Below are 27,964 nucleotides of genomic sequence, written 5' to 3' on the forward strand. Positions count from 1 at the left end.
CAACGCGGCGGCCCCGCCCCGTCATGGCGCCGGAGGAGAGCGTGGAAGCCTCACCCCTGCTGCAGAGTTTCGAGCGCCGCTTCCTGGCGGCGCGCGCGCTGCGCTCCTTCCCCTGGCAGGTGGGCGGCGTGGCGCGCTGAGTGCCAGCGGGGGTGGCGAAGGACTGGTGAGGGGGCGCTATGGGCTCCCACTCCCGCCCTCCCCGCCACTGGACGGCCTGGGCTTTCTCGGGTGTCGGGGCCTTACCTCTGGTGCTGGACCTGGGGCTGCGCTGGACCTGGGGCTGGGCCGCACTCCCCTGGGAAGCTCACCCTTCACCCGGCCACCACCTCCCTCTCCTCTGGGCCCTTCCCCCCCTCCTCTCCCTTTGCTGACTTGGGTCCCACGAATTGAAGTTTCTTCCCAACTACCTTTTCCACTCAGATTTTTAGGGTCATGGACAGTTCCCAGTAATTTTCATGACTTTTTTTTTTTTTAAGCCAGTTCTCCCGGTCATGAGAAACAGCTGCTGTTGCCCATTTTAATAATTGTCTACGGCCTCGGTACATACAGCTAGAGATCAGGTTGCAATGAGCGCAGTGACCAGATCACAGACAACCCCCGCACCCAATTACAGACACAGGCCCCTGGGTGTTTTCATCTTTGTCATCGGCTTTGGACAAAATCGTCTCAGGGGCAACTTTGAGGCTCTTTAAGTCTTGGGAGGAAGTGGCAGGGAGAAACAAAGTGGCCAGAAAACAGATGATAGAGGTCTCAGCTCCCCTGCCCTGGGACCTGCCATTGCACAGGCCGATGGTGTACAGCAGCTTCCTTCTGCCAAGGAGATTTCTAATGACATTGCCTCCTTGATAATTCATGTGCGGTGAGCTCACTGGGATGACTCAGTTTGGATATGTATTCTTCCCGGGTCTTCCCCTTCTTAGTCATTTGTATTTTATTGACATCAACCATTTAGCATTCTGAGAGCTCATTTCCAGACACAAAGGAATATGTACATTTTTAACCAAAATTTAAACCTTTCTAACAGCATCTATGAGACCCCATTCCATATCAGCTAAAATTGTTCACCTAAAATAAGTGCATACTCTGTACCAGGACCATGCTAAATGCATACCTAGGCTGGCCCACAATACCCATGTGGTGGGTGCTATTACTATTGTGTTTTACCACCCAGGTTGACTAGAAGAGAGGTAGAGTGCAGCAATGGAGAGCTCAGACCTGAGAGACAGCCTCCTGCTTGGAATCCTGGCCCAATCCCATACAAGCTGTGTGACCTTGGGCAAGTGACTGTACACTTCTGGGCTGTAGTTTTCTTATTAGTAACACAGGATGCTTCCCTCAAAGGGCTGTCATCAGGGATGCATGATAATGAAGTGTCTGAGGCAGTGCCTGGCTCATGGTAAATGGATGTAAATGTTAGCTAGTATTTTTATTCCATCCAAATGTTTACTGGATGCCTCCCATGAGCCAGGCACCAGGATCAGCAGCACACAGGTGAGCCTTGTTCAGATGGGAGAGCCAGAGAATAAACACATAAATGAATAAGGAAGTGCCACAGGATAACAGTGGCTATAAAGTCAATAAAACAAGGAAATGTTTCATCAAAGTAGGGGAATCTGGGAAGGCCTCCAAGAGGGGAAGTTTGAGCCACGACCTGAACTGTGGGAGGTCTTGGGGAGATGGGAGTGCAGAGGCTCTGCCAATGAGAACAAGCTGCTGTGAGGAGGCCAGTGTGGCTGGAGTGGCATGAGCAGAGGTGAGATGGATGATGGCAAGTGAGATGAGAGAGGCCAGGGCCAGGTCTTACAGCATGTGATAAGTTGTTCTGGAGAAACAAAGGGATCTGCCCAGGGTCACACACCCGCCAGGCAGTCTGCCTGATTCTGGAGCCTGAGCTCACTACCAGGAGTGCCCTGCAGGCCCTGTAGAAGCTGGACCTGGCAGCTGCACATTAACTCAGATGTCAAGTCCCAGGCAAGCCCATCGGGCGCTGATGTCCTGGCTAACTAATTCCTGGCTGACGAGGGCAGCCACCAAGCCAGTCTGTGATCCAGGCGAGGCTTAGCAGCCAGGGCTAATGCAAACCAAGAGTCTGTCTCCTGATAGTCTTTCTCTGACTCATCCAGGTAGAACCTGGGACTTGTCAAGGTCAGGCTTTCAGCCGCCTGTGGCTTCTACTTCCAGTTCGCCAAGGTCCCTGGGGAGAGATCACTTAGCACTTTGCCAACATGTCCTATTGCATGTTTAATATTCCTGTGAAAATGTCTTGATTTCTCTCTCTGCCCCCCACTCTGTCTCCAAATAGAGCCTAGAAGAGAAATTAAGGGACTCCAGTTCTGAGCTGCTGCTGGATATTTTGCAGAAGGTAAGAATCACAGAGTCACTGGGATGCAGTCACCAGCCTCTTGACGTGCCCAGGAGGACATGACACCAGTACAGTGCCTGTGCTTGTCTCCTTTCAAAAGAAAGGCACTGCATTTGGGTGGGAGCACCTCAGAGAGCTCTGGCTCTTTTGCTTTCTTAGATGAAGATATCAGAATATGCAAAAATCTACTTTGAGAGGAGGGAGTCTGGCAGATGTTTTTTAAGCTGTCCACAGAGAAAACAAGTGACAGCTGTGGGAACATCGAGCATTTGCTAGCTGTTCAGAGAATTTCTTCTGTACATTTAAGGGAAAAATAAAGATGCAAGTCTTGCCCACGTGTGTCTCTCTTCTAGATGTAGGTGGACCCCTGCTTTTTGGAGTTGAGTTTTGGATTCTAAGATGCGTGTGGGTGAGGGTATATGTGGAACCACCACTGTGCCTGACCTGCCCGGCCATGTGGATCAAGTGCAGATTACACTGCCTCTTGGCTCTCAACCCTCTGAGGGGTCATGAACTCTTCTCAAAATCCAAAGCTATGGCTCTCCCCCCAGAAAAAAAAATGCATCAGAATACATTTGCAATACAAATTCAGGGGAGTCACATATCCTCCTCCCACCACTAAGCCCTCCAAGGAACCCAGATTAAGAATTCCTGCATGGCCCTGGCAAATGGGGCTCAGTTGGTTGTAGAATGGTCCCCTATATCAAAAGGTTGCAGCTTCGATTCATGGTCAGGGGACATACAGAAGGCAACCAATGATCAATATTTTCAATGTTTCTTTCTCTCTCTTTTCCTCTCTCTCTCTCCCTCTCTCTCTCTCTCTTTCTTTCTCATCCTCAGTTGAGGATTAAAAAAATTCCTGTGTGGAGGATGAACTAGGAGTATCCTTCTGACCACCAAGCAGAGAAGGTGGAGCTGTAGCTAGGGAGGACTTCAGGACAATCTAGTATTTAGGACTGTGAGCTCAGAGATGTCCAAGTTCATTGTTTATTGTCTTGTAGGCTACTCTGATTCTCACCTCACATAGCACCAGCCAACTATTGATAGAAAGCCCCTGAGCAGTGTGTGGGTATTTTATTGCCCTTGGGTAAAATAATGTCCCTCCAGCCAGCAGGCCCCCTGGAACTGGCCCCTACTCTCATTGCTCCTATCTCCCTGCCCTTCTTCCAGAAATGCCAGGCTGTGGCCACCTTGGAGATCTCTGCCTAGATCTCCTTCCCCTGCTTTTTGATTCTCTAGTTTCCACTGAACTGTCACCCCTGAGAGCCCCCTTTCCCCTCCTCTATGTCCCAGGCGGAGTCCCCATCTTCCTCTGCCCTGGCCATCAGAGCACTCATCACAGTCTGGCTCCTGCTCATCTCCTTGGCTGGGATATGAGCTCCAGAAGGACAGGTGCCAAATCTGCCTTGTTCCACCATTTGGGCTCTTGCCTCTTCCATGGAGCCAGGCAATCCACACTTGTCCTTACTACAAACTCTCTTTCATGCTGGCTGCCCTGGAAAGGGGTGTGTCTTAGACCAGTCCAGCTGCTATAACACAATACCATAGACTGCATGCCTTGTAAACAACAGTAATTTATTTTGCACAGTTTTGGAGGCTGCAGAGTCCAAGATCAAGGTGCCAATTTCAGTGTCTGGTGAGGGTCTGCTATCTCGTTCAGAGAGGGCCATTTTCTCATTGTATCCTCATATAGTGGAAGGCACAGGGGACCGGTATGGGGGGGTCTCTCATATAAGTGCAATAATCCCATTCTTGGGGGTTCCACTTTCATGACCTAATCTCCTCCCAATGGCCCCACCTCATAAAACCATTGCATTGGATGTTAGATTTCACATATGAATTTGGGGAGATGCAGACATTCAGTCGATAGCAGGGTATTCTCTTGGGTCCACATGCCTCATATTCCTGCCCAGAATGGAAACACTGCCATGATCTGTGCTGCTGCAGTAAAGAATTGTTGGGAAAGAGCTTATTCTGAAAGGCTTACTCTTTCATATGCATGAGAATCACCTAGAGCCAGAACCTTTGTGTCTATATGTGTTTGCTGAGGGATTGGGTAACTGGGGTTTGCTGTGTAAACACTTAGAGCCCTTGGGAGACTTAAGGCCGGGTTTCTTCCCCAACTCACATGTGTCCTTTGTCACAGACCGTGAAACATCCTCTGTGCGTGAAGCATCCGCCGTCTGTGAAGTATGTCCGGTGCTTTCTCTCAGAGCTCATCAGAAAGGTCAGTGGTGGGCACTGCCCAGTGGCCAGACAGTGCCTGGCTCTTGGCTAGCTCTCCAGAAGTGGGCCCTCTGCCAAGCTTTGCCTATTGGAGCTCATATCCATCCCATACCCTTTGCCTCCTTTGCAAACCCTTTCTCCCTTTTCCTGAGGGATCTCCAGCAGCAGCTGCATCTCCTCTGTGGTCCCTGTGCGAGTTGACATTTCTTCCAGGCAGCCCTGAGCATTGTATCCCCATCTTCTCCTTCTGTTCTGCCACCTGAGGGGTTTTGACAGTTTCCTGATGTTGCCAGTCTCTGGATTGCTGCACTGTCCTTGTTGGAGGTTTTAGATCTTGCAATGCCTTTATAACTAGTTCCCCTTACTACCTTCCCCCCAATGAACTACCTTGAATAGCTCTTTTCCTCACTGATACAGGATGGATTTTAAGGGTGAACCCAAATTTGCTGAGTTTCATGTTAGACCAGAGTCCAGTAAGACAAACCCTCAGTGATCAGTAGCAGGCCTGACCTGTTTGACCTCTGAATACAAGGGCTGTGCCTCACCCACGCTTAGCACATGGAGTGATCCCATCTTCTCCATTGCCTCCATCCCTCATTCTCACCAGCATGGCACATCTAGCAGTCACCAGCAGGTTTCTTCCCTTCCACTAGGGGGAACAAGGTCACCGGATGCCGCCCCACTCCACTCCCCACCCCCAACCCCCACCCCCAATGGGACGCAGGACAGGTTGCCCAGCTGATGAAGCCACACTCTGAAGTGTGGAGTGCCCGTCCTGTGGGTTTTGCCTGGGCCCACCTAAAAGCACCATTTGTGCTCTCCATCCAGGACATCATGGTCGAAGGGCAGAGCTCTCTGTCCCTGTCAGACAGCAGCTCTCATGCCATTCCGTTTCTGCTGCCATAGATTCTCACCTTATTCTCACCCTCACCCTCTCTGTACCTATTTGAGATACCCAGGTCCCCCCACTGAGTGAAGTATTTATATGCCAGGTAGCCCATGTTATGTCAATCCATCCCAATCTGCCCCTCCATATTTGGTGAAAATCCTCTAGCCGTTTTTAGAACTCAGAGTAAAAGCAAATAGACAGGACCTTTGTTTGATTCATGAGGGTCCATATTTAATGCTCTTGCTGAAACTTTCACTCCATCACCCCCAGCACGAAGCTGCTCATGAAGAGCCTTTGGACGAGCTGTACGAGGCGTTGGCAGAGATCCTGACAGCCGAGGAGCCCCCTCAGTGCCACAGGAGCTATCTGCTGGTAGGAGCCGTGCGCCTTCCTCCCCACACAGGCCAGACACCCGCCTCTGCACAAAGATTTACAACTCAGGCTCCAGCAGCCTCCCATGGGTTCAGATCCTGACTCATCAGCTCTGTGGTCTTAGGTGGAGCCAGTTATCCGCCCCTGAGCTTGTTTCTTCATCTGTAAATCAAGCACTTTGACAAATAATAGTACCTATCTTATGGGGTGGCTGGAGTTAAGGTATGCATAGTATTTACATAGCAGGGATATGGCACTCAACCCCCAATAAATGCTTGATGAGTGGATGTTATAGGACAGCAGTCACTTCCCACTCTCCCCACCACTATCCTCACCAGCCTGGACCACTGTCGCAGCCTTCTGACTGGTCTCCCAGCTTCTTGCTCCACAAAAATCCATTCTGCACACAACAGTCAGAGGGATTTTGGATGTTTTTGTCTGTTTTTAACCTTTTACCATAAAATAAAGCATAGATACAGAATACCACACAAAATAAATATACAGCTTATTGAATCATTGCAAGGCAGCTACCCTGTTAACTGCCACTCCAGTCAAAAGACAGAATTTTGGCAGCCAGCCCACAAGGCCCCATCTGACCTCTCTCTCTTCTAGCCCTCAACCCCTGCAAAAGTAACCACCATCTCCCTTTCAGACTAACCACTCTGAGGTTTTATCGCTGCCCTTTCCACCTATGGACACTAGCATTTTGTCTTGCCCATTAACTAGCTGTGGCTTGAAGTCTCCCTTCATGCACAGGTCCCATCTCCATTCCAGCTCTCTCTTCCCCCAGAGGTGCCTCTGAACAGCCTTTGTGGTTTGGCTTTGATAGCCTTCCACAGGCTGACTTTTGGTGGCGCACACGTGGTGCTATTCAACTTGGTTCCTCCATCCTCTGTTTCCTAAAAATCGGTGTCTGGATTCAGAGGCCCACTCAGGTTCACGTCTGTTTCGTTGCTTTGACAAGAACACAGTATGGGTTTCTAGGAGGAACATCATATCTGTTTTTTCTCCTCCGAATTACAGTAGTTATGAATTCCCTACGCTCAGGCTAACTCATTCTCTGGAGGATGCACAAGGGCAATTTCCTGCTTCTATCATTTTGTTTTCATTCATTAACTGGAGAAATTTTATAAGGAGGTGCCTCCCTTCACCCACTATTTAGTTACTCACAGGTCCAGCTTGTAGAGAAAAGGCAGGATATAGGCTTCTCTTTCCTTTTCAAGACAGTGAATTTGTCTCCTATCATCCCCAGAAGGGGTTCAAGCTGAGCAAATCATGTCCTATTAAAGCTCAAAATGTGCTGTTTTGTGGCACTTCAAATAGGCTTCTGAGCCCTTTTGACATTACCCTAATCGTTTTCTTGCTTAATTTTTAAATAATATATTTTTATTGACTTTAGAAGGAGAGAGGGAGAGAGAGAGAAGCATCGATGTGAGAGAGACATCAGTTGGTTGCTTCCTGAATGCACCCTGACTGGGGATCACACCCACAACCTGGGTATGTATCCTGACAGAATCAAACTGGCAACCTTTGGAGCATGTTGCAACACTCCAACCAACTGAGCCGCACAGCCCAGGGCTCTTGCTGTATTTTTTGTCAAGCTTTTCCAGACTCATCTTGCATATTTCCTACCCCAGATCAGGAATCAGCCATGTCTTCAACAAGCTCTGGTTTCTTTTAGTGGGAAGTGATATTTAGAGACCACAATCTGGGCATTAGGGTGCTCATTGCTACCAATGTGTAGGCCTTTCCAGTGAACAGAACTGGGATATGAGTGGTGATGTGTATATCCATACTTTTTAACATAGAATACCTCATGAATCTATATATATTGACATTTCCAATTCAAAATCAGAACTGTGGGGTTTCTTTTTTTGTAATTAAATTTTTGGGATGACATTGGTTCACAAAACTGTACAGGTTTTAAGTGTAAAATTTAACAAAGCATTGCTATGGCTGGGTAGCTCAATTGGTTAGAGCATCCGCAAGGATGTCCGGTCTAATTAGCATATTATACTTTTTATTATTATAGATTCACAGAAAGCTGCAAAAATCATACAGGGAGGTCCGCATGCCTTTCCACAGTGTCCCCCAGCGGAAACACCTGACACAGCATCATAGCCAGGACACTGACATGGCACAGTGTTTGTGTAATTCTGTGTCGTCCACCACATGTGGAGACCTGCACAGGCACCACCACAGTCAAGACGCGGAACTGTTCTGTCAGCAAAGACCTCCCTCAGGCCACCCCTTCATAGTCACCCCCAGGCCTTGTTCCCATTCCTACCCCAGGGAGCCCCACCACTGATCTTGAGAATTTTAGCTAAATGGAATCACACAGCATGTGACCTTCTGAAATTGGCCTTTTTCATTCAGCATAATACCCTTGCAATCCATCCAGGTTGGTGCTTGTGTCAGCAATTCTTTTTTTATTGCTGTGTGGTATTCCATGGCATGGGCATACCAGTTTATTTAGCCATCCACCTGCTGTGATTTTTTTCTCTTTAACGCTAGCTTCTTGTCTTCTGGTGGCTGGATTACCTCTCTACCTGTCTCCATCCAGCCTTCCGGGGACTCGGTCACACTCTCTGAGAGCTCAGCCATAATTTCCCATGGCACTACCGGACTGGTCACGTGGAATGCCGCATTCTACCTTGCAGAATGGGCCATAGAGAACCCAGCAGCTTTCACTCACAGGTGACCTTGGGGCACAGGGGAGGATACCAAGGCGAGTTTTCCGAAGCACGATTTCGAACACGTGTCCCCTTCTCCCACTCAGGACTGTCTTAGAGCTCGGCAGTGGAGCCGGCCTCACAGGCCTGGCTATTTGCAAGATGTGCCATCCTAGAGCATATGTCTTCAGCGACTGTCACAGCCTTGTCCTGGAGCAGCTCCGAGGGAACATCCTTCTCAACGGCCTCCTGTTAGAGTCAGATGCCACTGCCCCTGCGCAGCACCCAGGACATAACACCCACAACGCAGAGAGCCCCAGGGTGACAGTGGCACAGCTGGACTGGGACATCGTGACGGCCCCTCAGCTCGCTGCCTTCCAGCCAGACGTCGTCATCGCAGCAGGTGCCCTTCAGCCCCATGTGGCTTCCATTTGTGGCTCCACCCACTCTCGGTTCAGGGAAGAGGACCATGGACTCTGGAAGGGTCACTGTGAGCCTCCAGAGCGACATCAAAGCACAGGGTGTGCCTCTTGGTTGCTCTCAAGCACCTGTTTGATCAAGTGGCTACTTTTGCACTCCCATTGTAGTGGTCCCATCAGATAAATGAACCTGGCTCTTGCCCGCAAGGCCTGGGATGAGCAGAGCGGGCCCCAGAGCACCACGGTGATTGACCTATTAGCCCCGCCTTTGTGTCCCTCTCCTGAGCCTGAGGCCACTCAGTTGCCATCTGGAACATAAATCGGATAGTGAGAGCAGCTGCATCTTCAGGCAGAGGGGACGGGAAATGGCTATGGCAGCCTTGTCCTGTCAGAGCCACAGGAACAGCACAATATTCCCAGCACTGTCAGTCCTCTGTGTGTCAAGGGCACCCATGGGCTCAGGGTGGAGTCCAAGTCAGGGCTCTAAGTGCCCCACCTCTGTCAGCATTGGCTTCCCTGTGCTCTGTATAATCGTCACATGTCTGTGTGGCCCTGAGGAGAGCTCCTGCTGTTTCTGTCTAACATGCACACCGTGTCTTTTGTAGACAAGTCCCCATAGAGGGGACCACCCAAGTCTAGTGCAAGGACAGGTTCCTTGAAAGAAGGAACATTTGGTTTGGCCACCGACAGACCCCTTATCCTCCGCCAAGCTCACCTCAGCCTCTGGCTGACGGAGCTCTCTGTACCTCTGGTCCTGGGCCACAGCCCTGAGACCCAAAGGCACACAGTGGCCGCAGCCAGAGCCCAAGCAGCGCACCCCAAGGTGGCACCATCCCTGTAAGCCTGGCTGTCAGGCAGGAGTGAGCTGGTCCTCAGACTGCCGAGAGCAAAGAGGCAAGAAGTCCGAAGCAGACTCAGGTTTGTTTTATTAAAGAATTTTTATTTTTTTTAAAGGAACATCAGTGAGTCCTTGATATTTTTCAGTTGCCTTGTCTTTCAGCAGCTTTCATTCTCCTAAGGATTTTCTTTTTTTCTTTTTTTTTTATATACATAACTTTCTTTCCATCTAATAGAACTGCTGCTTTCCTGGCCCTTGGCCTGTTGCCAGGGTTGGCACAACCCAGCGCTCTCCATTCTGGGGACCTGAATCCTAGAGGGAGTCCCTGTCCGTGACCTGAGGTTTTTCGTTGCAGATGTGCTGTACTGCCCAGAAACTGTCCTCTCACTCGTCAGGGTCCTGCAGACACTCTCTGCTTGCCAGAAGGACCAGCAGGCTCCTGACGCCTACATTGCCTTCACCATCCGCAACCCGGAGACATGCAGGCTGTTCACCACTGAGTTAGGTGAGCCCATGACAGGCTGAGAGGCCGTCCAACCTGCAGGGGCCACTGTGCTGGCCCCACACAGGACTCCAGTGAGGCAGAAACCAGGGAAGTGAGAGAATGGGGTCCTAGCAACAAACCAGGAGCTGGGCTGGGGCAACAGCTCCCACCCTGAGGTCAGCAGGGGGGAGAGCAGGCTCCAAGGGACAGAGCGCACACCATGATCCTGGAGGGCTGGGACCAGCAGCCCTGCCATGTGTCTAGGGCAGGTTTCATTGGCTGTAAAGTAGATAGGATGGCAGATGCCAGTGGTGTCAGGGTAGACCAAGCTCAGGCCACATTGCCGTCAGGCACAGGCTCTAGAGTTGGTTCCAACACCCTCCCTTGTGGAGCTGGCTGGCACTGCCTCCGGGGCATCTGTACAGCGGAAACATCCACCTGAGGTGGAGCAGGGTCTGACTTACAGGAACGCCCAGGAAAACAGGAGCTGCTATTCGTGGATTAAACTCGCAGTATATGGAAGAACAAGGGGGAACTTTCAGAAGGGAAAGGAGTCTGCCTTTTATTGCCCTGAATTGGCATTGCTGCAGACCAGGCACTGTCCAGACCTGAAATGTGCCAGCCCCTCTAGCAGCTGGAGGGGTGTCATCCTCTGTTGCCCATGGAAACATGGGTGTAGGGAAGATAAGTAATGGCCTGAGTTCCAAGGACTGGAGCCAGACAGCCAGCTCCTGCTCTCCACCCCTAATCTTGCACCCCACACCTACTGCCCTGCAATTCCCACCACCTGCCAGGCCCAACCAGGCCTTCTAACTTTGAACCTGACAACAGTGCAGGACCCATTTGCCCCAACATCTGCCCCCAACACCTGCCCCCAGCAAAGCCCCACCTTCCAAACACAAAGACCACCCAAACACGCACCCACATGTGCCCATGTCCCATTGGCAGAGTACTGTGAGCCCCGGAAAGAATGAAGTCCTTCTGGAGATGGGACAAAGTATCTACAGTATATATTTTAATATTTTTTTAAATTTACAGTTGACATTATATTAGTTTTAGGTGTACAACCCCGTGATTAGACGTTTATATAACTTAAAGAGTGATGACTCCAATAAATCTAGTACCCATCTGATACCATAGTTATTACAGTATAATTGACTATATCCTCTTTGCTCTATTTTACATCCCCATGACTACCAATGTGTAGTTCTCAATCCCTTCACCTTTTTCACCTATCCCCCACCCCCCTCCCATCTGGTAACCATCAAAATCTACAATATATTTTAAGTGAAGAAAGCAAAGTGCCAAACAGCATAAATAGTATAAGCCAATTTTTATTTTAAAAAATAATCACCTTTATATTACTATTCACATGGGGGGAAACCTGGAAGAATAGACACTAGTTTATACTTGGACAGCAGGATCATAGGTGCTTCTACACTTGTATGTCTCATTTCCTTTTTAAATATTAATTTTTCATTCACAATAAAACTGACAAAATGAACCTCACCAATGGCTTTTCAGACACCTGTGCTCCTTTGTGAGGAGGCACCTGATGACCAGTCAGGCAGAGCGGGTTCAGATTCTGGCTGCACCTGGTGATGAGGTGTAGGACAGGTGCAGAGCTACAGGGAGCCCAGACAGGCCATGACCTTCTGAGGATGGGCATGGCCGGTGGACAGACAGCAAACCTGGCTGTCATGAAGTGTTTCAAAACACGATTCCTAGTCCTGCCCCCAGAGGCTGACTCTAGATGTCTGGATGAGGCTTGAAAATGTCGATACACTCCCTCCCCCCACCACCATCCCCAGGCCTCTCCTGCAGCCTTGCACCATCCCCAGACCTGTCCTGCAGCTTTGCACTAACAGGTGACATCCTGTCCGCAAACCCCACCATCCTGAGACACATGTGCTCTGTTTCCAGGCAAAGCTGGGATCTCATGGGAAGCAGTGCCTCGTCACAACCAGAAGCTATTTCCCTATGAAGAGCACTCAGAAATGGAAATTCTGAAACTCATGCTGTAGGTTTATAAATGTTTGGGAAAATTAAATCACTTGGGAAAGAATATGTGGAAAAGCTGATAAAACTTTCATTGGACTTAAATGTTTGAAGAGTGTTAAATTCTGAATCAGGAACCATCAACTGTTCTAATGAAATATAACTGTTAGCCGAAACAGGTTTGGCTCAGTGGATAGAGCGTCGGTCTGCGGACTGAAGGGTCCCAGGTTCGATTGCGTTCAAGGGCATGTACATTGATTGCGGGCACATCCCCGGTGGGGAGTGTGCAGGAGGCTGCTGGTTGATGTTTCTCTCTCATCGATGTTTCTAGCACTCTATCCCTCTCCCTTCCTCTCTGTGAAAAATCAATAAAATATATATTTTTTTAAATAAAAATAAATATGTAACTGTTTAAGTGTGGGGGTGCCCCTTTCTGTCTGCAGTTCTGGTTATAAGCCCATCACCATAAATAAGAAATGAAGATTTTGGCTGAGATAAGCATTCCACTTGTGCAGGTAAAAACACATATATCGAGTACGTTTTCCTCCATTCTGGACACACATCCCATGGTGCACGTGGCACATCTGTGCTCACAGTGTGGGGGCCGCAGTGCCCATGTCAAAGCAGGAATCAAAATATTAGGGACATAACAGCAGATGCTGAGAGAGGCAGACACCAGGAGACAAAAACAGGGACAAAGAGATGTGGAATAGACCACAGGCTATTAACAGAAAAGTAATAAACTAGAAGAAAGAAAAAAAGAGAAGTGACTCAAGGCTGAAGTAGTTTCTTGGGCCACAGATTTCCAGTCATTAGAATAAGTTCATTCCAAGCCAAAGGCTGGCCCTTCCTCAGCTTGTCTGGGAAGCTTGTTTCTGGCTGTTGAGTGCCGACCACCACATCCCCTGCTACACGGATAGCCTCACACGCAGTCATGGAAGCTCCCTCCCAAAGTTTGAGATCCGAGAGGGACACCTTCTTTCCCGACTTTAGGAAGAGATGTGGGACTCATACTCCAGGGCTCTGTAAAGATTCTCTTATTACAAATCCTCTCTCCTTAACTGTCCCAATCCAAACCCTTTTACCCTTCATAAAGCATGAAGAGCAATGAAACGGTCTCTGACGATATATATTGGGAACCGGCACTTCACTTGGTAGACAGCCTTCTCCATCTTATTGAAAATTTCATTGGTAGCCCTTTGCTTTGGGATTTCTCCTCCATTTCTGATGTGTTAATGTTGTTGACTGACAGCCCAAGGCACAACACTGAGCACAGGCCCACCGCCTGGCTGGCTGGAGTATTTAAATCATTCTCAAAGAACACAGGAAGCGAGGAGACTTCCAGCAGATTTTGTGTGGAGTGGACGTCCCAAAACTGGAGCAGCCAGCGTGAGAAAAACACACCCCGTCACAGAGGTGCAACTGAGTATCCCCAGGGATGGGAAGGCATCGATACCAGTGCCAATTAAGTGAAAACTTTCTTGTTGCCCTCGCCTCTCTGTCCTAAATTTAGACTGTTTGGCAACTTGGAAATGACCATACGATTTTTTATTGACCAAAATGGTCATGAAACTGCCAAAATTCGCCTTCTGAATAAAGTTTAAAGGAAAGGGGGGGAAGGGGGGGGGATAATTTCATCCTATGCGTTGCACCTGCTGTCCTTTCAACTGCCATCCACTAGGAGGCGCTGCTCTACACAGTTTGTGCAGGGAAGGGACAGCAGCTGGAAGAGGCTGGAGGAGGGACATGGAGCACGGTGCTGGTGGGAAGGCTATGAGAGCAGGGAGGGGTTTGCATGAACCTCAGGGTCTTCCTCTTGTGACATCCAACACCAGGACATGCTCAGGGGGCTTCAGTCTTTGGCCCAAGGGGTCATGTGTCCACAAGCAAAGGGAGAACTGTCTGTTTCCAGCTTTCGTCCCAACGAAGCTGCTTGGACTCCCGAAGATTCTTCCGGAACTGGTTCAGTTTGCCAGCAGGATCAGGAAACTTTGAGAAAAGCATCTAGAAGAAAAATGACAAAACAACTTCCCTCATCACCGCTTCCCTCCACCCCCACCCCGTTCCCAGCAGCCTGGACCTCTGTCTCACCCCAAACACAGCTGTCCGGCCAGTGATTCAGAAACCCTCCCTCTGTGGCCACACCATCCCCATCGGTGGCTAGAAGCCTCCAGTGGCCTCCCTGCACCAGCCTGCCCAGTTTCCACAGCGTGGGGAACTGGTCTCAAACATCTCTGAACCTGACCTCCCTGGCCTAGCCAGCCCCTCTCTCACTGGGCTTATTGGACCCCTCACACCCCAGCCATGTTCCATTTCCTACTCTCCTACTCGACAGCTAGCCAAGCTGCAGTGCTTGCCATCCACACACTGACCTGCAGTAGCCCCCAGCCTCTGCCTCCAAGAGCACCCACCCCTCCTTCCTCCAAGAGCACCCACCCCTCAGCCTCTGCCCAGCACCATCCAGCCCATGGGCTAGGAACAAGACAATCTCTGTGTTCTTTCCAGTTTCACTAAGTCAGGTGTCTGAAAACTGTAGTCTGTGGGCTGGACTGGATCTTCCACTTGTCTTTGTAAATAAAGCTTTATTGAAACACTGCCACACCAGATTTTTCTAGCTGGACCTTGCAAGAAAGTTTGCCACCCATGTCTCAACTATCAAAAATGATGATATATGACTTTTTGTAATAAGAAATAAGTATCCTTTGAAGACTCCCATCCATCTTGCAAGGCTGGTCTAGGAAGCTCCCTTCACTCCTCACTCTCCCTCCTGATATCCAGTCGCTCCCTAAGTGGCACACAGTCCACCTTATATCATCTGCGTGGTATAAGCTCCATAAACCCAGCAGCAGGTGGGGTGTGCCTTAATTCCCCTGGGCCCACTGAGGCCCAACCTCTGGGACCACTGCTGCCTCCTGCTGCCTTTCACCCAGACCCAGCCCAGACCCAAGGAGTGCAGGGGCATGGCCCAGTGCCAGCCTGAAGCCCTGCAAGCCCTGACATGGGGGTAGACACACTACCTGCAGCTGAGCAGCCAGTTCCTCTGCGTCATCAAAGACCAGGCCATTTTCCTCATGTTTCACAAGCTCATGTAAGCTGCAGAGAGAGTCAAGCGAGGCCTAAGCTGCCTGGAGAAGACACCAGAACTCCATGGTGCCCACCCAGCCCCCCACGCTACCACTCCCCACCCACAGGCTAAGCTAGGGGTCAGGAACCAGTCAGTCTGGTTCCCATGAATCTGGTCTTAGTTTTGACATCTGAATAGAAAATAGACCTGGGAAGGTATATATCAAAAATTCAAATCAATGGGGGGGATGGGGCAATGAACAGGGACCTGAGCCTTTTCTGCTCTATACTCTGCAGTGAGAACACTCAGTGGGTTCTGCTTGTTTTTTAACCAGACGGCAAAGTAACAAGGTAAAAGGCAACCCCATTGGAGGTAGGCTCGGCACATTACGGGTGACTTTTCTGGGTAACCCCAGAGTGCAGCACTCAGCTCACACATGGGTCTAACATCCCGATTTCCGTCCAGAGGCTGGCTCCTGAGCCCATGGGAGAGCCATTTCTAGAGCCTCTTCTCACACTGTCCTCTCCAAACCCCCATCTTTGCCAGGAAGAGCGGAGACAGAATTACACTCATTTGACTAATTTGAATAAGAGTAAATGAGCTCAGACAAAGGGGAAGAGAAATAAAATCATGTAAATTGTGCAGGCGATTCCAGCCAGCACTTTATCCTTTGAGCACAAGCCCCGAGTTCAGTACTGAGGACAGGTAGTTCTCCTTCAACATGAGCTCTAAGTGGTGCCAACTCCTCCAGTAGGACTCAGCCCATCCGAGGACTCCCACTCCCCGGGGCCACTGGGCTGAGCTGCACAGATCGGGAGGTGGAGCCTTTCTCTAACCACACTGGTTCCCTCAGAGGCTGATCTGAGAACCTAACTCCCAGAAGATTCCGTGTCCGCTCCTACCACCGGAAGTTCACGGCACACACGGGCAGGCAGCATCCAAACATGTCCACCACCTTCATGGGCAGGTCCAGGCCGCTGGAGGACTTGTGCAGGCAGACGCCCAGGTCCGCTGACCCTGCAGGGGGAGGGGCCATCAGAGCACTGGCCATGCTTCCTTTGACCACACATGCTGCAAGGACTGTGGATCGACGCCTCTGGTGGGGACTGGGACAAGGGAAACACTCCCAACCCCACACAGAACTGGCTGGAGCCGGCCAAGCATCCTGGTGCAGGGTGGGGACACAGCAGTGTCCAATCCTGGCCACTCAGCCCTATCTGAACACTGCCTATCACTAACATTTCAATTTAAAAAGACTCCCTTTTCCTACTTAACCACCATTTATTTTAAAAAGAACCCACAGCAATTATGCTGAATGGGTTCAGAGTGTCTGCTTGGGGTGATGAGGCTGTTTTGGAAACAGACAGTGGTGATGACTGCACAACACTGTGGACATAATTCATGCCTCTGAGTTGCGTGTACATGTAAAACGGGAAAATGTTTCAAATGGCAAACTTTGCTATATATATATTTTATCATAATAATTGGAAAAATTTTGAACCCACAGGAGACTGAACAGAAAACCAGCTGTCGCTGTGAAAATAAAGCCAAATAAACAAGCTCACATCACTAAGTTCTGGCTGGAAATGCCTGCCCACATAGGCGCTCTGCCTGGGCTGTCACTGGCTGCCGGAAGATGAGTCTTGGAGACGCATCAGTACCAAGCCAACTCTGCCCTCCCCCGAGTAATGAAGGAGGGAAGAGAAGGGGAGGGCATTCTCGAAGGGAAAGTTAATACTGCCTAACCTTCATCTCCTCACTGCCCTCCGGCTCTTGGGGAACAATGAGCCCCAACCCAAGCCAGCTCAGCCCTCTTGCCTGGACTGAAGAGCAGGACTGAATTGAGGGTGTGGAGGCTAAGAGGACATAAACCTCTTACAATCCCTGGCAAACAGCACCTGAGCCCACGAAACAGGAAGGAGTTGGCACACCAGGAAACAGCCTTCCTTCCTGGAGTACAGTCAACAGCTCCTCTGACAGGTTCCTGGCAAGCAGCATCTCTGTCCCCGGTGGCCCCTGGAGCAGGGCCCATGGCAAGGCCCAACCCAGCCTGAGGCCGATGTGTGTAGGCCCTTGAGCTGAGAATGTCTTTTAATTTTTAAAGGGCTGCAAATACAAATGTGCAACAGAGGCCAGTAAAATATTTACAGTCTTGTCATTTTTAGAAAAAGTCTGTCCTCCAGCCCTAAAGGATTCCTTTAAACCTCAGCCCTGCTCTTCTCCCCGCCTCCCTCAGATCTCCAGCCAGGCGTCCTTACCTAGAAGCAGAGGGTAATCTTCGGCCTCCAGCCATGGGGTACAGACCTGGATGTGCTGGAGCTGCTTCTGGCCAATGAGGTGGCTGTAATGCTCCTTCAGAGGCCCTTTGCCTGGCAGAGAAAATCGGAGTTACTGCTCTGGCCCACCTCTGGCTCCACCCATGGCCCAGCCCTGAGAAGCCCCTGCCAAGGTGTGAGCGGGAAGCCGACACTCCCCAGCTCCAATCAAACTCCCATGGCCCCTTCCAGAAACAACCCTCCAGGGGTGTGCACCCTGACCACTGAGGCCATGGCAACCTGCGCCCAGCAGACTGTGAGCGTGGCCAGGATAAACTCTGGCCTGGCGCCAGAGGGCCAATTAGACACCAATTCTCACATGGACGCCCTGTGCCTCGCCAGGAGTCCCAGGTGGTGGGAAGGCATGTGCAGTGGGCTCCTGCAACCCTGGGCCGGCCAGGAGGAGGGGAGTGCACACGGTGTGACACCTGGCCCAGGACCCTCCTCCTCTGACCACAGCTCTGCTTCTCTTCCCACTGGGCTACTTGGAAGCAATTTTATGTCACAGTGGCCTCTTTAAAAAAAAGAAAGAAAAAAAATAAACACCAGGCTCCATGCCCTGCTGTGAGGCCCCTCTGAGCCCGTTTTCCCCGCTGGCAAATAGGTGTAGAAAAACCTACGTCAGAGAGCTGCCATGCGGATTAAGGGAACAAGGAGCATTACGTGCCTGACGTAGGAAAGGCACACCAGAAAGGCAGATCCCCCTCCTTGCCCCCAAGCCAAATACAGGAACATGGAGGGTCCCAGGCAGTACCTGTTATCACACAGACCAAAGAAGGCAAGCTTTCTCCATTCAGGATCAGCTGTTCAAACTCTGTGTTCAAGAAAATACATCATGATGACAGGATCATCTACTCAGGTGAGGGACGGGTCGGGGAGGGGAATGCGGAGGGACAATTCCAGACACGAGGTCACTCTCCCAGAGATGGCACTTCAGTTGTGGGCCTGGTCACTCCATGACCCAAATGGGGACTCAGAGCCACCACCTCCACCACCCAAGTGCCCAGGCTGCCCACCCTGCAGCCCTGGGGGAAGGGATACTCTGCAGAGGACATCACGCAAGGCTCAGTGAGCACCTCACAGCTCAACAGCCCCTGACAAGCCCAGCTCCTGATCACAGCCACACACCTACTTTCTAACGCTGCCAGCAGGATGGAGAAGTCTTCATCCTCTGCAAGAAGAGAGAGACAGTATCACACTGGTTTCTAAATATTTCCCCTGGCCCCCATCCCACCCAGCTCAATGCCCCTCCCCTTTCGAATCAATATATGTGGGGGGAAGGTGGGTACAGGCCTGGCAGAAAGGAGAATGCCAGCTCAGACAGGTGCTCGCACAAGACCCCAAGTGCACAGGGGGATCCTGAGACCTGTCCAGCTCGTGCTGCTGACCAACAGGGCCGGCCGCCCACGAAGACGTGACACCATCCCGCTGTTAGCATCCCGCTCTGTGAAGGCCGACCTCTCCGTGGCTGGGTCCAAGGGATCTGAGCTGAAGGAGCAGGGACAGAGCCTTAAGATGCCACAGAGCAGGAGCACAGGCCCCAGGATGGCCATCTCCCACCAGAGCAAGGCCCAGAAGCTCCCGAAGGTCAGGGTATGGCCATGTCAGACACATTGAGCCAACCCTACAGCCCTGGGCCGGGCACAGACACGTGCCTTGCTTTCTGTATCAATACTGACTTGTTGCTAGGTGCTGAGGTCACAACAGCAGGCAAGACCGACTCAGCCCCAGCCTTCACCAGCTTCCTGTTCTTAGCATTCCCTCAACTTAGGATGAAGATGCTGTGACCTCCCACCTGGCTCCCAGGTTACTGAAAGGAGCGAACAACTGGTGTGTGAACTGCTGCCCAAAGGGCCTTTCCTGAGCCCTGGGAGACACCCCACAGACCACACAGGTCCACAGACGCCGCCATGGGGTCAGAAACCTGCAGGCAGGAGGGTAAGATGCCCACAGCCTTGAGCAGGACGAACATCTCCTTAAATGGCCAGAGAATAAACACTTCAAGCTTTTATTTGATCTCTTTTGTAACAGCTCCACTTGTAGTGTGAAAGCAGCCATGGACAATGAATGAATAAATGAATGAATGTGCTGCATTCCAATAAAACTTTATTTATGAACAGGCAGTGGGCCTGGAGCCATAGTTAGCCAACCCAAGTCTGCAGCAAAGCGATGGGGGAGAAGCCAGGACAGAAGTGAACACAAGAGAAGATGGAAGACAGGAGACCTACCTGGCCCTGAGTGCAGAGTAGGTGCGGCCCAGCTTCATAAAGAGACGGTGTTGCAGGTCCAAGGGCGTCTCTTTAAAGAAAGATGCTGGCTTGTCGTAGACAGTCACAGCTCTGCAAAGAGATCAGTGGGAGGCTCTAGGAGTGGAGAGGGGCCTAAGGAATAGAAGACCCAGGAGGATCTGGAAAAAAGAAGGGCCCTTGGGGGATCCAAGTCTCAGACAATGACAATAACAAGCTATGATTACTTGGGGTATCAGAAAGAGAAGTTCTAACAAAACTGCCTGAGCCAGTCCAGCTGGTGTGGCTCAGTGATTGAGCATCCACCTATGAACCAGAGGTCACAGTTTGATTCCCAGAATATGCCTGGGTTGCTTGATCCCCAGTTGGGAACATGCAGGAGGCAGCCAATCAATGATTCTCTCTCATCACTGATGTTTCTATCTCTCTCTCCCTCTTCTTCCCTCACTGAAATCAATCAACATATATATCAATATATTTAAAAACTGCCTAGGCTATCTGGCTGGCTGGGTAAGAAACTCCAACCTCCTCCTCCCTCACTCCTCCTCCCGCAGCTTCCCAAGACAATAACCATCTCCCAGGCCCCTGGATATTTCCAGATGCCTTGCCAACATGACACGGCAGGCACTACCGCTGGGACCAACTGAGCTGGGGCCCCTTGTGCCACCCGAGGTCCCTACTTGATGCCCCAGTTCTCTGCCAGGTCTTCCCGCATCTCACTGGTCACACACAGGTTGAGGTGGGAGAGGCGGCCGAAAAGCTTCTCGTACCTGGAAAGACACAGGATTGCTCAGCCCGGAGCCCTGGCCAGGCCCCACGGCCATAACCACCATGTGACTGGAAACCTTCCCGTACAGAAGAGGCTGCAGAGCTGGGGTCTCCCAAATCGGGTCTCTGGCAAGGTAACTTCCCGGGATTTGTACTGAGTTCCACCTTTGCTATTATTTCTTTCACATCTTTCTTTACATCGTATCGCTTTTCAACCTAAATACAATTACTTTCACAGAAAACAATATATGCCACCGAAGGGAAAACCCAGTCTCTCTTGCCATAAGAAGAAATACAATAAAGCCCGTTATTAAATTTTAGCTACCTTGCACTGTTCCCTATGAAGGCTGCAGGGCTGAGGATGCTCTCCATGTATTACAGAGGAGTTTAGCAAATGATAGAGAGGCGTTAACAACATATTTGCTCCAAATGGAGGCTTGCAACCTGATGATAGGGCAGAACCGAAAGAGAACCGGAAAGGGGGAATGAGACTCAGGTGCCGTTGGTGTATCAGGGCTTGTTGCCAACTCAGGATGCAAAGAGCTCTGGAATTGGACAGCCTGGGCCTGAATTTTGGTCCACACACTTGTTAGCTGTGAGACAAGAGACATAATGATTCTCGGCCTTGATTTCCCAGCCTGTAAAAGGGGTTCAGTGTACACTGAATGGGATATAGGACTGGGACTGAGCCTGGCATGCAGCAAGTGCTCAATAATTACTGCTGCCACCACTGCTGTTACCACCATCAAAGAATTACCCATCAGGGGAGGCTGGAAGTCCCCACTGAGGCAGGAGTTGTACACCGCGGCTCAGAACAGACCAATTCTTCCTGCCCCTGGTCAAACTGCTACCACATGCCCTTCTTCCCTCCCATCAGCTGCAGCAAACCGTGGCCTGTGTCCCTTCCAGCAAAAGCCTGTTTTTATTTGGGAATCTGGTCTTGGCATACCTAGAATCCAAGCTCTCCCAGAAGCACCTGTGCCAAGCCTGAGGCACTGAAGTGCTACGGCTCCTGGCCTCTGTGGGAGGACACAGGATGGCAGGTGCCAATCAGAGGCTCACTCTCTGCAGAGCCTGACAGGGTGAGGCTGACAGCAAGGGGAGCTCCCAGAACCTGAGAAATACCTCCCAGAGGGAGTGTGGAAAGAGAGATGAAAGGGATCCTTGATAACACCCTTTTGGAATTCAAGTCAGCCATTTCTCTGGACTTTTCTGTTTTGTAAGCCATCAGATGCTGTCCTTTGCTTGGGCCTGTTTCCATCACTTTTAACCAGCATCCGCCCAATTATAGGGAAGCAGCTTCACTGAGTCTCCGCCCTTCTTCCTACCACAGTTTAGGGAAGGTATCTGCACCATCCTTCCAGACCCTTACCACTTGGCCAGCAGAACGACCCAGTGTCTGGGACCATGTACCAGACCCATAATGGAGTAGCCATAGTTGTGCCAGTCGATGACGAGCTTGGGCCCACAGAGGCAGGCCGCAAACCAGCAGACAGCAATCGCAGGCAGGCCGGGGGGGTTCTGGGAAAAAGGGAGACTTGGATGAAGATGAGGAAAGAAAACTATCATTGACAATAAACTGAGTGCAACGTACATGATCGATAGCCAGAAGACCCTCTTTTCACTAAAAAAAGGTATAAAAAGTCATAAAAGAAACAAAATGACCAACCTGAAAAGTCCAAGGTCATCAAATCAAGGAGGTGCATTAGATGGAAATTGTGTTGAGGAAAAGGCACCCCCTTTGGGAGAGGGGACAAATTGGCCCAGCCCTACTCTAGGTCTATCCAGTAGCACACCACACATTTGAAAGTGCATCAGTTTTGACCAAGCACTTCCACTCCTATGAATTTATCCCAAGAAAGAGATCAGACTCATGTAAAAATATATATATATTCATTGATAATCTTTTCCATAAAATAAGACTAAATAAATAATCAGGGTACATCAGCAAGTAAATGAAGGTGCTTCTACCCAGCTGGTATAGCTCTGTGGTTGACTATTGACCTGTGCACCAGGAGGTCACCGGTTCGATTCCTGGTTTGGGTGCATGCCTAGGTTGTGGGCTCAATCCTCAGCAGGGGGGCATATAGACAGCAGCCGATCAATATTGATGTTTCTCTCTCATTGGTGTTTCTATCCCTCTTGCTCCCTTCCTTTCTCTCTAAAATCAGTTTTTTAAAAAAATTTTTAATAAATCAAAAAGGTGTTTCTATATGTTAAAAAGTGAAGGGGAGAGGTTAAGAGCATAACTCCGGAGTCAGACTGACTACCTAGTTCAAATTCTGCCTCCAGCCTTAGTTGGTCTGGTTCAATGGATAGAGCATCAGCCCTCTGACTGAAGGGTCATAGGTTCGATTCCAGTCAAGGGCACATACTTCGGATGCAGGTTTGATCCCCAGCCCCAGGTCAGTGCCCATGTGGGAGGCAACCAATTGCTGTTTTTCTCTCTCTTTCTCTGTCTCTCCCCCTCCCTTACACTCTCTCCAAAACTCAATAGAAAAAAATACCCTTGGGTGAAGATTGACAAAACAAAAAATTCTGCCCCCAGCACCTCCTAGCTGTGTAACAATGGGCTACTTATTGAACTTCTCGGGATGTAGGTCTCCTCAACTCTTAGGATTATTGTCAGTGATTAAATGAGTTAATACATGTAAAACACTTAGATGTGTAATAAGTACAATATTAGACTTTTGTGTAATGACATAGAAAAATAAACTGGATGGGCACCATAAATAGAATAGCCACATACTCTATTCTCCTACTCATATTCTTAAAAGTCTATACACACAGATGTGCAATTTATTTACCAACCTATGCATTTTTTTAAATATATTTTATTGATTTTTTACAGAGAGGGAGAGGGATAGAGGGTTAAAAACATCAATGAGAGAGAAACATTGATCAGCTGCCTCCTGCACACCCCTCACTGGGGATGTGCCTGCAACCAATGTACATGCCCTTGACTGGAATCGAACGTAGGACCCTTCAGTCCACAGGCTGACGCTCTATCCACTGAGCCAAACCGGTTAGGGCAACCTATGCATTTTCAAAGACTGGAAAGTAAGGAGAACTGTTAACAGTGATTCTCACAGAAAGAAGCAGGGCTGACATATACCTGGAGAAAGATGTAGGCTGCCGGCTCGCAGCACATCAACTTCCACAGCAAGTGCACCGCCTGAAATACAACTTTGACTCCATACTGAAGAATGTGTGGCCCAACTGCAAGTCAGAAAACAGCTGTCACTGCCATGGGAGTTCTTGGCAAATTACAGACACCACCACACCGCCCGAGCCACACACACACACACACACACACACACACACACACACACACACAAACGGAGTCAGAGAAATCCGGAGTGGGCTGCACCCTACCTGCAAGTCTCTGAAGTTCTGTCAAAGGCACAATCCGAATCCTGTCACTCTGCAAGAGCTCATCATGGGGTTTGGAGTCTGAAAAGAATGTTCCCTTTAATGAACCAGACAGGGCAATCGAATTTAAAGTCAGATGATCTCAGGCAAAATAGCAGAGAGTATTTTGGAAATAAGGACTTTTCCAAACAGCTCTCTGCTCCTCAATTGCCAGAACAGAGAATGAGGCCAATTCTTGTCCAGATTCCACTGGACTGCCCAGAGAGGAAGGGCCCGAATCGTATTCATCTTTAGGTAACACAATACGTGGCACACAGTAGCCCCTCAAACTGATCTAGATTCCCTGGATGGTGGAATTATCCCATCACAGGAAGACCCCTATGAAGCCCCACTCCACACCCTCACCCTCGGAGAGCAGACTCTAAACAGAGACCAAAGGCAATCAGTGCTCTTATTACTGCTTTGCACTGATATAGAATGAGCTGCCCTTTAAAGATGTTAACATGGAGGAGGATGGCGGAACAGACACGCGTGACGCTGTACATTGAGGGGAAAAGTTGGACATGCTGTGCAAATGAAAAACATTAGTCTGCAGAGCTCTGCAAAGAGGAATGCAGAGGAGACAAACTGCCTGTCTCCTCAGACGCAGCCTGACAAGAGTAGCCGCAGAGATGCGGTTACCAATACTAGCCCTGGGGTCACACACATCTGGGTTCCAGTCCGTCTTCCCACTTACGATAAGGATTAAGTGAGAACTGTGCAATGAATTCATTAGCTTAGCACTACCCTGGCATATGGCAGTTGCTCGTTTACAGCTTGTTTAGACTGTTCATGCAGACCCACCCAGCAGAGCCTGGGCAGACACCTGGCAATAGCTGCCCAGGACGACAGCGGGCTCGTCCATCTCGGAGAGCTGCCCAAGGGAGGAGAGAGAGAAGGAGCATCCTCGCTCCGGCCCCTTTGAGATGATCAAGCTGAGAGAGCTGCCTCCTTCCCAGATCCCCGGCACTCACTGCAGAACCCCAGGAGGGTCACGGAGAAGCCACACTTGGCCAATGACAGCGCGTGGTACTGCATTCGGGGGCTGCGGCCCACGTCGCCCAGCACCACGACGATGGCGTGCCGGGCCGAGCGCCCCCGCCGCCAGCGCTTCCACGCGATCAGCAGCAGCAGCAGCAGCAGCGGCGGCAACAATAGAGACAGCGCTAGCACAGCCACGCTGGAGGCAGCCATCTTGGCCGGCTGGCTGCAGTCACATGACCGCGCTCCCGCTCGCAGTGCGCAGCCGTACAGCGAGCCCCCGAGGTGGGCGGGGAGAAGGCCGAGGAGGGCGTGGTTCCCTAAGAGGGGGCCCGCGGAGCCCACGGAGAGTCCTGAGATCCAAGAATTAGTTGAATGAAGGTCAAGTTTTTACCTCGTGGGTATCTAGGAACATTTTATTTCAAAGTTGGAAGACAACAATTTGGATGAATCTCTAAACATAATATTGAAAAAAAGAGGCCGGACGCCAAAGAGTAAATGCTGACTGGTTCCATTTATATAAAATGAGAATTAATCTTTCTAGCTTTCAGTCAGACCCGCCGGAGATTCTTCTGAAAGTAACATCATGAAGATTTCCCAGGGAGAACCCCAGGTTCAGTTCTAGCTTGTGTTGGTTGGCGATGATGGGACTGGGAATACTCCATTGGTGAAACTCGTCTGGTGAGTTTGAGATGGAGCCACTTTGGGTGTTGAAGTCCATCCCCTCCTGTTTCATACCAACAGAGGGCACATTAAGTTCCATGTGTGGGGTACATGGGGCCAGGAGAAATTCAACGGACCGAGACAGCTATTACATCCAAGCCCAGGATGCAGTTATAATGTCTGGTATAACTTCGAGAGGTACTTAAAAGAAGTTGCCTACCTGACATAGAGATCTGGTACAAGTATGTGTGAAAACATCCCTATCCTGTTGTGTGGCTACAAAGTGGCTGTTAAGCCCAGGAAAGTTAAGGCAAAATCAGTTGTCTTCCACCAAAAGAAGAACTTCTGTGCTATGATATTTCTGCGCAAAGTAACTACCCTGTTTCCCTGAAAATAAGACAGTGTCTTATATTAATTTTTTCTCCCAAAGTTGCGCTAGGTCTTATTTTCAGGGGATGTCTTATTTTCGGGGAAACACGGTAACACTTTGAAAAGCCCTTCCACTGGCTTGCTAGAAAACTAATTGGAGAACCTAACTGGAAGTATGCCACCATGCCTGATCTTGCCCCACCATAGGTTGTCCGGGACCCAGTGCTGGCAGCACATTATGAGCATGACCCGGAGGTTGCCCAGACCACTGATCTCCCGGATGAGGATGATGACCTGGGAGGAAGGGAAGCTGGAGCCCAATGTCAGGATTCTAGTTTTATAGTCACCTGTCCTGTGATGTCAGTGTTCGCCCCCTTTATGATGGAGCTAAGCGGAGCCTGTACTTGACCTTTAGGATGCTGAAGGAAATAAATGGGCTTCAGAGTGAATGTGGCAGTTAAAAAATACTTTCAGCCGAAGCCGGTGTGGCTCAGTGAATAGAGTGTCGGCCTGCGGACTGCAGGGTCCCGGGTTCGATTCCGGTCAAGGGCATGTATGTACCTTGGTTGCGAGCACATCCCCAGGTCGGGGTATGCAGGAGGCAGCTGATGTATGTTTCTCTCTCATTGATGTTTCTAATTCTCTATCCCTCTCCCTTCCTCTCTGTAAAATTTTAAAAATACCTTCATTTTTTTGAACCTGCACATTTAGTTGTTGGAATGCAGTTGTTTCCTCATTGAGCTTCAAATATAAAAGTGCTGCAGTCGCATCACAAAAGTGGCAAAGCCTTGTATATTACTGTCATTCCCATTCCTTTTCGTTTAGAATCAGAATTAAGTTGTATTTCAAGTATCAAAAAAAAAAAAAAAAGTCTTTGCTCTCAGAAGTCAGGGGAATGACCTCTTTGGAGAGTCAGGAAGTGAGTGGGAAGGGGTCCATGGGAAGGTGCGGTGTGAGGCAATCATGTTCTGTTTCTTGGTCTGGGTGCTCCTAAGGTAGTGTGTTCCACTTGGGAAAATTCCTCCAACATCACACTTATTCATTTTTCAGGATATGTGTTTTACTTGAATAAAACATTTAAAATATAAAGAGAAATGGAAGAGAAAAAGGACAAAGAAGAAAGTAAAAGCCATAATGATTTTAAGTACCCATAGTATTGAGGGAAAATTCTTCCCCGCCCCCCCCCCGACTCTCCAAAGTCACCACCCTGTAGTCACACTGCAGAGTTTAGTGTGTGTCCATGTGACAGCTTTTTGACTTTGAAAGGGGTCCCCTCGCTGAGGAACTTCGAGAACATTCACAAGTGTATCCATGGGGTGGATTTCAAGAAGCATGGCCCTCAGACACTCAAAGAGATCGGGAAATCTGCCATGAAGGAGATGGGAGCTCCAGAAGTGCACATTGACACCGGTCTCAACAAAGCGGTCTGGGCTAAAGGAACAAGGAATGTCCCATTCCATATCCCATGTGGTTGTCCACAGCACGTAATGAGGATGCAGATTGACCACACAAGTTCTTCTCATTGGTTACCTACATACCTGTCACCACTTCCATAAAGCTGCAAGCAGTTAATGTGGATGAAAACTAACTGCTGATTGTCAAATAAGGTTATAAAACTGCCCCCCAAAAAGAAAAAGTGCTACATGAAGGAAGTCAGACACACAAAAGGTCACACATTGTATAATTGTTTTATGAAATGTCCAGAATAGGCCAACTTATAGAAAAGGAAAGTAGGTCAGTGACCTCCAGGGGGTGGGGGGCTGAGGGGGTGGAAGGAGTGGGAAGTGACTGCTAATGGGTATGGGGCTTCCTTTTGGGTGATGAAAATATTCAAGAATAAGACAGTAGTAGTGGACCCTCATTGGTTTGGCTCAGTGGATAGAG

General features: G+C 49.8%; 2 protein-coding genes and 1 pseudogene across 4 annotated transcripts; 2 read left to right on the forward strand and 1 right to left on the reverse strand.

Moving 5' to 3' along the window:
• Positions 1 to 12,324, forward strand: EEF2KMT (eukaryotic elongation factor 2 lysine methyltransferase). Its single transcript, XM_084881389.1, has 8 exons — positions 1 to 119; positions 2,306 to 2,365; positions 4,512 to 4,592; positions 5,751 to 5,852; positions 8,416 to 8,549; positions 8,632 to 8,927; positions 10,137 to 10,286; positions 12,189 to 12,324. Exons 1-8 carry the CDS (start codon positions 24 to 26, stop codon positions 12,287 to 12,289), a joined length of 1,020 nt encoding a protein of 339 aa, XP_084737515.1. The 5' UTR covers positions 1 to 23; the 3' UTR covers positions 12,290 to 12,324.
• On the reverse strand, positions 11,584 to 25,290 carry ALG1 (ALG1 chitobiosyldiphosphodolichol beta-mannosyltransferase). 2 transcript variants are annotated; one of them, XM_084881388.1, is made up of 13 exons: positions 25,042 to 25,290; positions 24,032 to 24,109; positions 23,772 to 23,875; positions 22,029 to 22,177; positions 20,569 to 20,658; positions 19,871 to 19,981; positions 19,009 to 19,130; positions 18,775 to 18,813; positions 18,397 to 18,456; positions 17,586 to 17,696; positions 16,230 to 16,344; positions 15,281 to 15,356; positions 11,584 to 14,267 (listed from the first exon to the last, which is right to left on the reverse strand). In XM_084881388.1, the coding sequence occupies exons 1-13, from the start codon at positions 25,259 to 25,261 to the stop codon at positions 14,136 to 14,138; spliced, it is 1,407 nt and encodes a 468-aa protein (XP_084737514.1). In that variant the 5' UTR covers positions 25,262 to 25,290; the 3' UTR covers positions 11,584 to 14,135. The 2 variants fall into 2 exon arrangements, with proteins under 2 accessions (XP_084737514.1, XP_084737513.1); XM_084881387.1 differs by having other exon boundaries at positions 19,009 to 19,151.
• LOC311621047 (GTP-binding nuclear protein Ran-like) lies at positions 25,285 to 27,584 on the forward strand (annotated as a pseudogene). Its single transcript has 5 exons — positions 25,285 to 25,333; positions 25,741 to 26,058; positions 26,164 to 26,402; positions 27,347 to 27,490; positions 27,562 to 27,584. The product of its transcript is annotated as a GTP-binding nuclear protein Ran-like (transcript).
• Positions 27,585 to 27,964: the final 380 nt, after the last annotated feature.

Source organism: Pipistrellus hanaki (genome assembly GCF_964339955.1).
Source record: "Pipistrellus hanaki genome assembly, chromosome: 4".
NCBI classification, from domain to species: Eukaryota; Metazoa; Chordata; class Mammalia; order Chiroptera; family Vespertilionidae; genus Pipistrellus; species Pipistrellus hanaki.

Excerpts from the sequence above, each read along its gene's own strand:
- ALG1 (XM_084881387.1), bottom strand. The coding sequence starts at position 25,261 with ATGGCTGCCTCCAGCGTGGCTGTGCTAGCGCTGTCTCTATTGTTGCCG. Across the intron at positions 19,982-20,568 it reads GCAGAGAACTGGGGCATCAA|AGCTGTGACTGTCTACGACA; the intron begins GTAGGGACCTCG and ends ATCTCTTTGCAG. Across the intron at positions 18,457-18,774 it reads CCTGCTGGCAGCGTTAGAAA|AGTTTGAACAGCTGATCCTG; the intron begins GTAGGTGTGTGG and ends TCTTGAACACAG.
- EEF2KMT (XM_084881389.1), top strand. The coding sequence starts at position 24 with ATGGCGCCGGAGGAGAGCGTGGAAGCCTCACCCCTGCTGCAGAGTTTC. Across the intron at positions 120-2,305 it reads TGCGCTCCTTCCCCTGGCAG|AGCCTAGAAGAGAAATTAAG; the intron begins GTGGGCGGCGTG and ends GTCTCCAAATAG. Across the intron at positions 2,366-4,511 it reads TGCTGGATATTTTGCAGAAG|ACCGTGAAACATCCTCTGTG; the intron begins GTAAGAATCACA and ends CCTTTGTCACAG.